At 52.9% G+C, this 13,900-nt stretch overlaps 1 protein-coding gene across 1 annotated transcript in view; it reads left to right on the top strand.

The window, feature by feature from the left end:
• PRKD2 (protein kinase D2) overlaps nt 1-13,072 on the top strand; it is a 30,516-nt gene extending 17,444 nt beyond the window's left edge. The window contains exons 9-18 of the mRNA XM_012653380.1: nt 190-267; nt 1,918-2,176; nt 3,697-3,749; nt 3,863-3,935; nt 4,513-4,619; nt 5,229-5,390; nt 8,134-8,232; nt 9,183-9,450; nt 12,278-12,363; nt 12,652-13,072. Coding sequence (XP_012508834.1) covers nt 190-267; nt 1,918-2,176; nt 3,697-3,749; nt 3,863-3,935; nt 4,513-4,619; nt 5,229-5,390; nt 8,134-8,232; nt 9,183-9,450; nt 12,278-12,363; nt 12,652-12,864 — 1,398 coding nt within the window. The 3' untranslated portion in view covers nt 12,865-13,072. The remainder of the gene's footprint in view (nt 1-189; nt 268-1,917; nt 2,177-3,696; nt 3,750-3,862; nt 3,936-4,512; nt 4,620-5,228; nt 5,391-8,133; nt 8,233-9,182; nt 9,451-12,277; nt 12,364-12,651) is intronic.
• Nucleotides 13,073-13,900: the final 828 nt, after the last annotated feature.

Raw genomic sequence — 13,900 nt, 5'->3', positions numbered from 1 at the left:
GCAAGGTCAGGGGCGGGGTGGGGCCACGTGGGGGCGGTGCTAGAGTTAGGTTGGGGGCGGGGCTTGGCTGGGAGAAGCGCGCGGGCCCTGAACAGGGTGCTCCAGGCACCAGGAGCCCCACGGAGCGCCAGGACAGCACAGTCCGGGTGTCGGGGGGCGTCAGCCTCACCCTCTCAAACATCTCTGCAGAGGAAGCGGCACTATTGGCGCCTGGACTGCAAGTGCATCACGCTCTTCCAGAACAACACGACCAACAGATATTACAAGGTGAGCCTTCCTGCTCCAGCGCCCCGGCCTTCTCTCTTTGCCCACATCCTTACCTACTCGTCCTCCTACCCCCACTTACTCTAGCTAAATCCTGCGAATCACACTGTCTCCCCACTCCCAGTTTCTCTGCTTCCAACCCATCGATAAATGCCACGCATCTGATTCTGGCCCCCACCGCTTTCCAGCCGGGGGACCCGGGGCCAGTTCCCGCACCTCTCTGTGCCTGGCGTCTCTTACCTGCAAAATGCCTCAGATAACAGTGCTCGCCTCAGGGCTGTTGTGAGAATTCAGAACTAATCCACTAAAGCAGTTAGCTTGGGGCGTGGCACGTGTTAAGCTCCCAGTAATTATAAGCCTGTTATCGCTATTCCTTTTTAATTAATTTATTGAATTATGTGTGTATATTCATCACCCCCCCTATGCTGGCACTGTGTTCCAGCCACTGTCCCCTACCTAGGTGGTTGCAGCAATCTCCTTGCTGGGTCCCTGCTTCTGCCCTTGTGACCACAGTCTTTTTCCCACATAGCAGCCAGGGGAGTTTTTATTAAAACCGTCAAAACCCTCCAATGGCTTGGATGGCTCTTAGGATAAAATCCAGACTCCCTCCTGTCACCTGTCCTGGAGTGTCTTCCTTGGACTTTCCCATGGCTGAGTCCTTCTCAGCTTTTTGCCTTGCCCAGACTATGCTGTCTAAAATGCGATCCTCATCTCCCATGTGTCTGTCTCATCACCTGGTTTTATTGGCTACCTAAGTCAGTCTTTCTTTCCTCCCTCCTTCCCTTCCTTCGTCGTTTTTTTTTTTTTAGACAGAATCTCAATCTGTTGCCTGGGCTAGAGTACCGTGACATCAACATCAGCCTAGCTCACAGCAACCTCAAACTCCTGGGCTCAAGCGATCCTCCTGCCTCACCCTCCCGAGTAGCTGGGACTACAGGCATGCGCCACCATGCCCAGCTAATTTTTCTGTTTATAGTATAGACGGGGTCTCACTCTTGCTCAGGCTGGTCTCGAACTCCTGAGCTCAAGCAATCCTCCTGCCTCGGCCTCCCAGAGTGCTGGGATTACAGGCATGAGCCACAGCCCGGCCACTTCCTTTGTCTTTCAGTACATTTCCCACCCCATGGTCCCTGCGCCTTCTCTTCTGCCCCAGTCCCCTCTGCCTCCTTCCTGGTCCCGTCTCGATCTCATCCTATTCCATCTGCCCTCCGTACACAGCCAGAGAACGCTCCCCCCAGCCCTGCCCAGTTCAGAACCCTTCAGTGGCTCCCTAGGGCCCTTGGACAAAGCCAGGGCTCCTCCTTGTGGCTCACGAGGCCCTGTGTGTACTCATTTCCTTCATTTACTCATCAGACATTTATCAGGCACCTAGTGTGTGCCAGGCACCGTCCCATGTGATGGGGATATGGCATGTCCTTAGAGCACAAGCCTTTCCTCGGGGCCTTTGTCTGGGCCGTTCCCTGCACTCCCAGCTTCTTCTGCCCTTTCTGTCTCTGCTTCAACGTCACTTCTGCCAGGAGGCCTTTCCTGCCCACTCCATGCAAACCAGGCCCGTCCCCATTGGCACTGGATCCTGTGTGCCCCTCTGAGTAATCCGGGGAGCCCCAGGGTCTGCCTGGCGTCCTCACCCGCGCTGGTTCCGTGTCCTGCCAGGAAATTCCGCTGTCAGAAATCCTCACTGTGGAGTCTGCCCAGAACTTCAGCCTCGTGCCACCAGGCACCAACCCGCACTGCTTCGAGATTGTCACTGCCAATGCCACCTACTTCGTAGGAGAGACACCTGGTGGGGCCCCGGGTGGGCCGAGCGGGCAGGGGGCTGAAGCCGCCCGGGGCTGGGAGACAGCCATCCGCCAGGCCCTGATGCCCGTCATCCTCCAGGACGCACCCAGCGCCCCAGGCCATGCGCCACACAGTAAGTCCCCCGCCCCAGGTCCATGAGAGGGTGGCTCTAGAAGGGCCTGGGCAGGATCTGGGGGAAAGGAAGAGCCAGGAGGAAGGTAGGCAATGGTGGAGTTGAGAATGTGGCTTTTGAACTCAGCAGACCTGGGTTCAAATTTCTGTTAAGCCCCTGGCCGGCTATGTGGCCTTGGGCATGTCATATCCCCTCGCTGAGCCTTGTCTCAGGTGGCTCCTCTGTGCCCAAGTGCTGGACAGTGCTAGGGACGCAGTGGTGACCAACAGCCCAGGACCTGCCCTCATGGGGCTCACAGTGTAGAGGCAAACAATACCCATCCCTAGACAGTGACAACCCAGGGTGGGCAGGGTTGGGACAGGGGAGCCAGGGAGCTGGAGGAGCCCAGGGGGAATGCCTGACCCAATCTAGATGTCCAGGAGGGCTTCCTGGAGGAGGTGACATCTGAACTGAGACCTGGAGGCTGGGGAGGGGTAAGATGAGGAAAGCAAATGAGAAATCATTTCAAGCAGATGGAAAGAGTAGCAGGTCCCTGTGCTCTGGAGCTCATAATCCAGGGTAGGTGACAGAAATGTCAACCTGCACAAACATGTGCTGCAGTGACATGGCATAGTCCCAGGAGTGACATTTGAGCTGAGACTGAAGGATGAGGATTTAGCTCAGACTAGAATGAGGGAAAGGGGATTCCTGGCAGAGGGAACAGTGTATGCAAAGGCGGGGAGATAGGAGACAGCTTGCTGTACTGGGGGTGCGGCAAGGAGGCCAGTGTCGGGAATAGCATGGTAGGGGTTGAAGTCAGAGGTAGATGAGGGTCTAGTTCATGCCTTTTAGGCCATTTAAAGTGCTTAGGCTTCCTCTTCAGGGCACTGGGGAGCCATGGCAGGGTTGTGAGCAAGGGAGGGACAAGGTCAGCTTTGTGCTTCAGTAAGATCCCTCTGGCATCCCTATGCGGGGTGACTAGGAGGGGGCAGGATTGGGGCAAGGAGACCTGGGAGAGGCTGGGGAGCCAGGACCCAGAGGGGAGGGGCGTGCAGGGGCCTAGATGGGGCCGTGGGGAGGTGGAGGAGAGAGGGACATTCAAATGGCAGAAGGAACAGGACTTCCGAAATGTCTGGCTGTGGTTGGGGGACGAGATTGGGGAAGATGCAGGAGTCGGTTTCAACTTCCCCTCCAAGACTCCATTTCCTTCTCTCCAAAATGGGATCCGCGTTGCCTCCCTTGGCGCTGAGATCATGTGTTAAAATACTCACAAACTTCATTTGTGACATCACTCCTCGAGTCCCCCAACGCATCTCAGTTTCTCCTCCCAGCGGCCCTATGAGGGAGGTCCTTTTATTCCCATTTTCTGGGTAAAAAAACCAAGGTTCATGGTGGACAAATCACTAGCCTGAAGTTGCACATTGTATCAAACAATGGATTCAAACCTGGGTGGCCTGGCGCCCGAGGCCACCTTTGGAGGTGTGGGCGGAGATAACCTGGAGCCTGGGGACCCCTCACCTCTGTCTCTCCCTTCTCCCCAGGACAAGCTTCTCTGAGCATCTCTGTGTCCAACAGTCAGATCCAGGAGAACGTGGTGAGCCTCCTACCCACACCTGCTGCCCCCACACACAATGGCCCCAGCCCTCTTGCCTCCTTAGTCCCCCACCTCTGCTTGCACGCCTGACCCTCCTTCCCTCCACCCTGCAGGACATCGCCACTGTCTACCAGATCTTCCCAGATGAAGTGCTGGGGTCGGGGCAGTTTGGAGTGGTCTATGGAGGTAAGAAGGCATCAGAGCTAGGCCAGAGGGGCCCTGGGGCTGGGTGAAGCCCCTCTGGCTCCAAACCTTCCTTTCTGATTGGCTGCATGCTTACTTCCGGTTTCGATTGGCCTAAAAAGCTAGATCCTGGGTGCAGGTGGTTGCAGAGTTTCCTCTTCTCACTGGGAAAAACCAATGGACCCCTGTTGTTATTAATAGGGAGGGTAAATTCTGCACTCTGATTGGCTACAGGGCTAGATCCTAGATTCTAATTGGATAGGGAGGGTAAATTCTGCACTCTGATTGGCCACAGAACTAGATCCTAGATTCTGATTGGTTATAAATCTATTAGTTGCCTATGTTATTGATTCCCCTCATTTGAAATCTTTTGAAACCAGAGTGTTCCTTCTCACTGCACCCCACCGCTTCTCACATATCTCCTGGGAACCCCTCAGAGCCACCTTGGTGGCCTTCCCTCACCTTTGTCCAATTCTGACTGTGTCTCATGGTAGAAGTGGGGTGGCAGAGGTGGGGCTTCTCTTGCCAGGACCGGGAGGTCTTGCTCTCTCACCCCTGACCTCTCCGACCCCCTGCCCAGGAAAGCACCGGAAGACAGGCCGAGACGTGGCAGTCAAGGTCATTGACAAACTGCGCTTCCCCACCAAGCAGGAGAGCCAGCTCCGGAACGAAGTGGCCATTCTGCAGGTGACCACCAGAGTCTGTGGCCCAGCTCTGCCACGGCCCAGGAAGGGCCTTCCCTTCCTGCTTCTTCCTTTCAAGGGGCAGCTGACCCAGTCTGGGGGTGGTCAGGGAAGGCTTCCTGGAGGAGGGCACATGTATGTTGAGACAGAAATGGGGAAGAAGGTGTTCTGAGCGGAGGAAGCAGCCTGTGTGAAGACCTGGAAATGAGAGAGGGAGCTTGAGGTTTTTGGGGAAGAGGCAGTGGGAGATGGGGGGAGTGGGCGATGGAGCCAGACTCTGTGTACTTTCTCCTGGGGGAACTGGGGCGTCTTAGAAGGATCTTGAGCAAGGGAGGGATGAGATCAGGTACGGAGCTATTCCTATTTCTCCAAGCTTCCTTCCCTCCCTCATCCAACCCTGGGCCTTCACCTGAATTTCATGATGTCCCACTCCTTCTGGGCACCTGCAGGTGGGGTGGGGGTGGGGTTGTTCTATCTTGGCCTGTGGGACTCTCCCTTCCCTCCCCCAGTGTCAACCCCCCAGGGACATCTTCACCTGCTCCCATGGCTGACGCTCCGGGGTCTGAGTTTGTGGGTGACCTGGGCCCTGATCCATCTTCCCCATCCCCCCCAGAGTCTGCAGCACCCCGGGATCGTGAACCTGGAGTGCATGTTCGAGACGCCCGAGAAGGTGTTCGTGGTGATGGAGAAGCTGCACGGCGACATGTTGGAGATGATCCTCTCCAGCGAGAAGGGCCGGCTGCCCGAGCGCCTCACCAAGTTCCTCATCACGCAGGTGCGCCCGTGTCCCTCCCCGGACCCCCTCGGGCATCTGCACGGGGCCCTGCGTGCCTGCGAGGCCAGGTGCACACTGGTGGGAGCCATGACAGCAGATGACAGAAAACATAGAGAAGTCATGCTAACTGTGACATTAATAGAAAAAAGCAAGAGCAACAATAATTACAAAAATAATAAGAGTAGTAATAATAATGATACAAAAGATAATAGAAAAATACTACAGTAGTAGTAATAATGATAGCCATTATTGTTGTAGAAAAATAGTAAAAATAGTAATGATGAGTCAGGCTCCCTGGGCCAGATTTACTCATCTAGAAGAAAGGGGGAAGTGGCCTTTTTTTCTTTCTCTCTTTTTTTTCATTCATTCATCCATTTGTTAAAATTGTTCAGCTCGGGTAGGGGAGGGGAAAAATAATTAATTAATTAATTGATTAATTAAAAAAAAAATCGTTCAGCAAACACTCCCCTGAGCCCCTGCTCCATGCTCAGTCCCATGCAGGGCAGTGTTGGGGACACAGTGGTGACCAAGATAGCCCTAGCGCTAGCCAGCGATCACCCAGGTGGGCAGAGCTGGGACAGGGGAGGCCCATAATGATGATAAATAATGCGGTCACTAACATTTATCGAGGCATCCTTTTAACTCATTTAAACTTCACAGTAACTTTTGCGACAGGTGCTGTCATCACTCCCCTTTTATAGTTAAAGAGACTGAGGCTCAGAGATGTCAAGTCACTTGTCCAGGGTCACACAGCTGGTGGGATTTGAACCTACGATCTGTGCTTTTCGCTAGTGATGTCAAAAGATTAATCATTTGTGTTATAGTCGAATAGATTTTTGGTGTGTGTGTGTGTGTGTGTGTGTGTGCGTATGCACATTTGAATTGCTTTCACATCACATATATGCTGCATGTTCTGCCCCTTACGTTTTCATGGTAACAGTAGTTGAACTGTGTCACATGATATATGTCACCAAATTCCCCAGTTACTGAACATGTAGGTGGTTTTAACTTTTCCACCATGACAAACACCATCCTGTGAACACCTGTCTGTAAACATACTTGGGCTCTGCTGGGAGAAGCTCGGTAGAACATGTTTCAAATAGCAGACTCCCACGTCCAGGGAAATGTGCTTTCAATTTTTAAAAAGATGCTGTCCAGTTATTTTCTAAAGTCTCTTTCAATCTTTGCTCTTGCCAACAGAGTACGAGGGTGCCTATTTTCTCTCTCCTTATCAACACTGCACAAAAATAATTGCCCATCTTATAGGTAGAAAAATGATACCTCCTATGGCTTAATTTGGTAGTTTAAAAATTATGGGTGAGGTTTAGCACATTTCCATGTTTATTGGCCTGTGATTTATGTATCTTTTGCCTGTTTTTCAGTTGGATTATTCAGTCTTTTTCTTATTGAATAGTAAGAACTCTTTGCATATGAAGGGCACAAGATCCTCCATGATTATGTTGTTCATTTCTTTCACCCCAGTGTTCATTTGCCCCTTCATTTTGTTTTTGGCTTTTATTTGCCACAGAGTCTTAACTTTTACAATGTTAAATGTTCTCTTTTGTGGTTTCTGGGTTTCACATCCTTCCTAGAAAGGACTGATTCGAGGACATCTCTGTTGGTCGCAAAGTCCCCTGTGCTGTGTTTTCCTGTGTCCCGGCCCAGCGCTGTCTCTCTCAAGCGGTGTGCCTGTGTTTGGCAGGCTGGCTTGTGGGGTGGGGACAGAAACCCACTGAGGCAGCCCCCTCCAGACTTTAGACGGGGAGGGGGAACTGACTGCTTTCAGCAACCAAGACAGTTTCTCTTTCTGGTCTCCCATCTCTTCCTTTCTTTTCACCTGCTCTATCTTCTTTCTATCTCTCTCTCCCCCTACAGATTTCTGCTTTCTGGGCTCTTGCCTGCCCCACCCCCAAGTCCTGTGCTAAGCCCTTTACCTCATGAACTTATTTAGGCCTCACCACCACCCTTTGAGGTAGGTATCATTATAACGCCCCACTGTATAGATGAGGAAACTGAGGGTCAGGGAGGTACCAGTGTTTCACCCAAGGTCACACAGCCGAGTAGCTGTCTGGCCAAGATTTGAACCTGGATCGATCTAGCGTCTAATCTGCCCTCTTTGTTCACCCCATGAACTGGGAGAAAAACAAACCAATTAACAGGAAATCCCGAGATGACATAGACAAATACATCTTTCTATCTCAGTCTCCCGGTCTGTAGCAGGAGGAGGTTGGACTGTAGCAGCGGCTTTTCAATAGTATTTCCTCACTAGGAAGTCACCCACCTGGTGAAAACAGGTATTTAAACAGATATTTAAATTCGGAGACATAGATTACAATTGCAGTCTGACATCAATCACTCTCTGCTTGTTTGCTGCTTTGGGTCACACAGAATCAAGTTTCTTTTTAAAGGATGATAAAAAAAATTGTTTTCATTGAATCACACAGTAGAATCTTCTTGAAAGCGCCTGCTCTATTAATAGCATTCAGGAGTTCACCACCTGCAGCAGGTCTTAGGATCTTCCTGGTCCCTCTGGTCTAGCCCGGCCCTTTCTAGAATTCTTCATCCAGCTCTTATCTCTCAGGTGTAAATGGATCTGGGCTACTGACCTTCCTTGGTGCTCCAATACCTGCCCTGACGCTGAGGGGGCACGTTGTGGGGTGCAGAGAAAGGCCTGGGTGGGTTTGGAGTGGAATCTGGCCGATGCCTGTCTGCCTTCCTCACGGGCCCCCTCTCCTTCCCTCAGATCCTGGTGGCTTTGAGACACCTTCACTTTAAGAACATCGTCCACTGCGACTTGAAACCAGAAAACGTGTTGCTGGCATCGGCCGACCCCTTTCCTCAGGTCAGTTACGTCCCCTCCTGATTTTGGGAAGTCCCATGGTTTAAATAAGTAGGGGCCCAGCAGCACTCCAGAGGGACAGCAGGAACCTTGGTCCCCAACACTGCTGAGCTGCTTTTGCAGTTAAACCATTGTCATCTTGGCTGTCAGCAGCTGAGCCTATATGTTGTTTTTTTTTTTTTTTCCTGAGACAGAATCTCACTCTGTTGCCCAGGCTAGAGTGATGTGGCATCAGCCTAGCTCACAGCAACCTCAAACTCCTGGGCTCAAGCGATCCTCCTGCCTCAGCCTCCCGAGTAACTGGGACTACATGTGTGCGCCACCACACCCGGCTAATTTTTCTATTTTTAGTAGAGACAGGGTCTTATTCTTGCTCAGGCTGATCTCGAACTCCTGAGCTCAAGTGATCCTCTCGCCTTGGCCTCCCAGAGTGCCAGGATTACAGGCGTGAGCCACCGAGCCTGGCCGACCTTAGACATTAGTGTTAACAACGAGGGAGAGGGAGGCGCATACGTTATCGTCCGCCGGATGCTGTGGGTAGCACTTTACGCCCAGGCCCATTTAATCCCCAGAAAAGCCCGAGAGGAGGCTGCCGTTAACATCCCCAATACAGACGGCAAAACCGAGGCCAGGAGAAGTTAGGTCTCTGGCCTGAGACCGCCGAGGTCCATTCTTTGCTGGACGCTGCTCCTAACCCGCTTTGAGATAGGTGCTGTTATGCTGCTGCTCCTCCTCCTCCTCCTCCTCCTCCTCGTATAGATGAGGAAACTGAGGCACAGAGAAGGGAAGTCTCTTGCCCGGGGTCACTGAGCTAATGAGCCGAGGAGCCTGGATTTGAAACAACGTTTGGTTTTCTCTGGAGTACCGGGGCGGGCAGTGGGGAGACGGGGTGGGAGGGGCGGGGAGGGGCGGCTTCATCAGGCCCTCAGACCCTCCGCCGCCACCCTCTGCAGGTGAAGCTGTGTGACTTCGGCTTCGCGCGCATCATCGGCGAGAAGTCGTTCCGCCGCTCGGTGGTGGGCACGCCGGCCTACCTGGCGCCCGAGGTGCTGCTCAACCAGGGCTACAACCGCTCGCTGGACATGTGGTCGGTGGGCGTGATCATGTACGTCAGCCTCAGCGGCACGTTCCCCTTCAACGAGGACGAGGACATCAACGACCAGATCCAGAACGCTGCCTTCATGTACCCTGCCAGTCCCTGGAGCCAAATCTCGGCCGGAGGTGCGTGGGGCTAGCTGACCGCGTAGGTGGGTGGCCAGGGGTGGGGCTGGGAGAGTGGGCGGGGCCGCGAGAGTGGGCGGGGCTGCGAGGGGGTGGGCCCTGAGCCCAGCGCCGGGGGCGGAGTCTAGCGATTGGGCGGGGGGCTGCAGGAGGGGCGGGCCTATAAACAGAGGACTGGGACTCAGGGACTCAGAGCAGGAAACCAAGCACCATGACAGACACTTGAAACCTTAGGGGCTCGGCTTGTCTAGGGTGGGACCCGCAGAGGGACTGGACCCGAGGACGCCAAAGGGCTCGGGTGGCCAGGAGAAGAGGCACATCCTCCCAAGGCGTTGGCCGGGAACTAGGGCTTTTGGGATTATGTCCCTGAAAGGGTTAACCCTGCAAAAGCGCAGGTGCCAGGCAGGGGGCAGGGCTGAGGAACAGGGGCTTGGGTACTCTGCTGGGTGTGACTAAGGTGGAGAAGGGCCTGGAGCCTGGGGGTGGGTCCAGTGGTGGTGGGGACCAGTCTAGGAACATGGCCATGGAGGGTTTCCGAAGGTCCAGGAGAAGGGCAGACCCTGAGGCCCGGAAACCGAGAGCAGATGGGGGGCAGGAGGAGAGAGGAGTCAGGACTGAGGCAGAGGTTGGGGTGTCTGCAGCCAGGGACTGCAGCCTCGTGGCTGGGGAGTGGCACTGGGCCTGGCGACTTGAACCTGCCGCCTTGGCGATTGGCCTGGAAAAGTTAAGTCCTGAGGCCTGGAGCTTTGAGGCCGGGGGAGGGGGACGTTTAGAGGGCAAAGGCCAGAGGCAGGTGCTGGAGCCCGAGAGCTCAGGAAGACAGTGTGGGAGGGAGATTAAGGAGACAATCATTGATTTATAACCGCTTATTCAGCACGTGCATGTTGGGTGCCTGCTGTGTGCCTGGCACGGACCGTCCTAGGCTGTGGGAACACAGCGATGAGTTGGGCAGGGATCGTGTGGGGAGGAGCCCGTTGAGTGGTCTGTGAGGAGCAGAAGTGGGGAGGGTGCTCTCTGGGCGGCATGACCTCACGGAGTTGGCTTTGGGGAGGGTGACTCCAGAAAAGTTCTTGGTGCTGGGCATGAGAGAGAGGAGCACTGAGTGGCGAGAATGTGGGGTGACTCGAGTCCTGCAGTCATATCTCAGATCCTCAGGATTGCCTTTGGGGACCCACCATGAGTGTTGACTGAAGCAGGGTGCCTATGTGCACGTGGCCTGTCCTTGTCCTCAGGGGGGTGCCAGCTTGCCTTAAAGCTTGACGCTTGCTCCTGTTGTCTTCACAAAGAAGGGTTCTGCGGGTAGTAATGCCTGACTACCATCTGATAACATTGTTATATAGACGCTCCTTAACTTAACGGTGGGGTTAGGTCCTGATAAATCATTATAAGGTAAAAATATTGTAGGTTGAAAATGCATGTAATGCACCTAACCTGCCCAGCATCCTAGTTTAGCCCAGCCTACCTGAAACATGCTCAGAACACTTCTATTAGTTATAGTCGATAAAAATCACCTAACACAGGCCGGGCGAGGTGGCTCATGCCTGTAATCCTTAGCACTCTGGGAGGCCGAGGCGGGTGGATTGTTTGAGCTCAGGAGTTCGAGACCAGCCTGAGCAAGAGCGAGACCCCGTCTCTACTAAAAAAAAATATGAAAGAAATTATCTGGACAACTAAAAATATATAGAAAAAAATATTAGCCGGGCATGGTGGCGCATGCCTGTAGTCCCAGCTACTCCGGAGGCTGAGGCAGGAGGATCGCTTGAGCCCAGGAGTTTGAGGTTGCTGTGAGCTAGGCTAATGCCACGGCACTCACTCTAGCCAGGGCAACAGAGTGAGACTCTGTCTCAAAAAAAAAAAAAAAAAAAATCACCTAACACAAACCTTATTTTATAATAAAGTCTTGAATATCTAATTTATTGAATGCTGTACTGAAAGTGTAAACCAGAATGGCTGTATGGGTATCTGAAGTCGGGTCTCTACTGAATGTGTGCTGCTTTTACACCCTCGTGAAGTTGAAAAATCAGTACGTCGAACCCTCATAAGTCAGAGATCATCTATATTTTCATTTTACTTTTGTGGATACTGCAAGTGATCATAGGATTTCCATCGATCAGAGTGATGTAAAGTTTCCATTTTAAATGCATGTATTTTCCCTTTAAAAAATAAAAATCAATAAATACATGTATTTTCACCTTAAAAATGAATTGATAAATGCAATTTTAGCTTTTTATCCACATAAGTTAAATACTCACATGGTTCATATTTTTAAATATACGGAAGGGTCTACAGTGAAAATTGTCTCTCATTCCTTGGCCCGCTGTTCTTCCCAAAGGCGACGACTATTACGAGTCTCCCTTCGCCCTCAAGAGAGATTTTATACGTATGCAAGAAATATGTGACCATATATTCTTTTATTTCCCCTTTTGACACAGATGGCAGCATACTAGTCACGCTGTTGTTTGACTTGCTTTGTCCACTTAACAGTAGATCTTGGATTAATGAATTGGCTTAAATAAAAGTATTAAATGAAGAATAGTACAAGTGTACCTTTACGTACCCGTGTATGGCAAAAATTGTGAAGGTGACATGAGAACAGGGAAACTGAGGTCCAGAACCGTTGAGGAAGAGGAGCGAGTGTGCAAGCATGCAGGCAGGAGGAGACAAATTTGCAATTTAATGAGGAAATGGGTGAGTGATTGGCGCGGGTGAGGCTTCTGAGCCACCAGGGCTAGTGTAGATGGCAGCCAGGTGGGCTGGGGGGGTCCTGTTGGAGGAGGAGCAACCCCTCATCCCCAGGGCTTGAACTGTGTCTTTCCTTCCTGCGCAGCCATCGACCTCATTAACAACCTGCTGCAGGTGAAGATGCGTAAGCGCTACAGCGTGGACAAGTCTCTCAGCCACTCCTGGTTACAGGTGATGCAGAGGGCGGGGCTGGCCCATTGGCTAGGTTGGAGGAAGGGGTGGAGCTAGATCGCTTATTGGCCAGGAAGATAGTGAAGGATGTAGGTACCTACGTTTCTGTCGGATTTGGAATGTGGCTGAGCCTCCTATTGGCTGGGCTGCAGAGGGGGGGTGGAGCTAAATTTCTATTGGCTGGGCAGGCGTGGCTTCTCTTTCTTTGGTACCCGCCTCCCCCTGGCAGGGCAGAGAGCATCCAAGCGCTGCTCTGTGCTAAAGCTAACACCCGTTCTCCCGGCCCAGGAGTACCAAACGTGGCTGGACCTCCGAGGGCTGGAGGGGAAGATGGGCGAGCGGTACATCACGCACGAGAGTGACGACGCGCGCTGGGACCAGTTCCTGGCAGAGCGTCTGCTGCCCGGGTCCGCGCTGCCCGCAGACAGGGAGATCGGTGGGGCGCTCCCCACGCAGGACCACGACATGCAGGGGCTGGCCGAGCGCATCAGTGTCCTCTGAGGCCCTGTGCCCTCATCCGGCTGCCACCCTCAACAGCGACCCTTCACACCAGCCCGGCAATGAACTGTTCTAGGGGAAGCGGCTTCCTGCCTGAACTGGATGGGACACACACACACGGGCTAGGGGAAGGGGGAGTTATTTCCAGAGGCCCTTCCTGTCTCCCCAACAATTAAAACAGACTCATCTCTGGCCTCATGGCCTCGGTCTCTGACCGCACTGCACTCTTGAGTCATTACTCTGTGGGTCACCAAGGTGGAATGCATCCGGAGGAGGACTGCCTGAAACGGAGGGAGGACGGAAGAGGTGGGGCGAGGGGACCGAAGGGAGAGGAATTTTGGAAGGATGACTAGCTGGGGTAGAAAACAGAAGGGAGGACTGCCAGGAGAGAAGACTGGAAGGGGGAATGGTATGGAAGTATCCTAGGGAGGAGAGGGAAGCATAATGGAGGAAGAGTTGGAAACGGGGGAGAGATGGAAGGAACATCCATCCAAGGAAGGTGGAGGACTTGGAGAAAAGCATGTGATCTCGTGGTTTGTGATGATTAATTCCTTATTTGGTGGTGTTACTAGTAATAACAACTGCTAATAACAATGTGGTCGGCACAAGCCTGGTCCACAGAAAACTGACACTTAATATTTAATATATTTTTAATATTGATGCGATCACTTCTGTACACACTGAGTGTGCTCATTCACTCATTCATTCGTCTCACTGTGCTGGGTGATGCTGGGGACACAGTGGTGACCAAGAAAGCCTGGGACCCAACCTCATGGGGTTCACCATCCAGTGGAGAGACACCTGTTTCCAGACAGTGATGACCCAAAGTGGCTGGGATGGGGGAGCCCAGGAGGCAGGGGCAGCCTAGAGCGAGCTTGGGGGTCAGGGAGGGCGGGTGGTCTGGGCAGACCTCTTAAGCTTCATCTTGGCCTTGAGAGATTGTAGGCAGGGGGAACGGACTGGAGGGAACAAGTATCCACAAAGGCTTACCTGAGCCCCATAGAAACAGGGAAGAATTTAGCAGCCCATTTATGCTACT

Source organism: Propithecus coquereli, unplaced genomic scaffold (assembly GCF_000956105.1).
Source record: "Propithecus coquereli isolate 6110/MARCELLA unplaced genomic scaffold, Pcoq_1.0 Scaffold42, whole genome shotgun sequence".
NCBI lineage: Eukaryota > Metazoa > Chordata > Mammalia > Primates > Indriidae > Propithecus > Propithecus coquereli.
The sequence above is the reverse complement of the archived record's forward strand: the minus strand, read 5'-3'. Positions and strand labels throughout refer to the sequence as shown.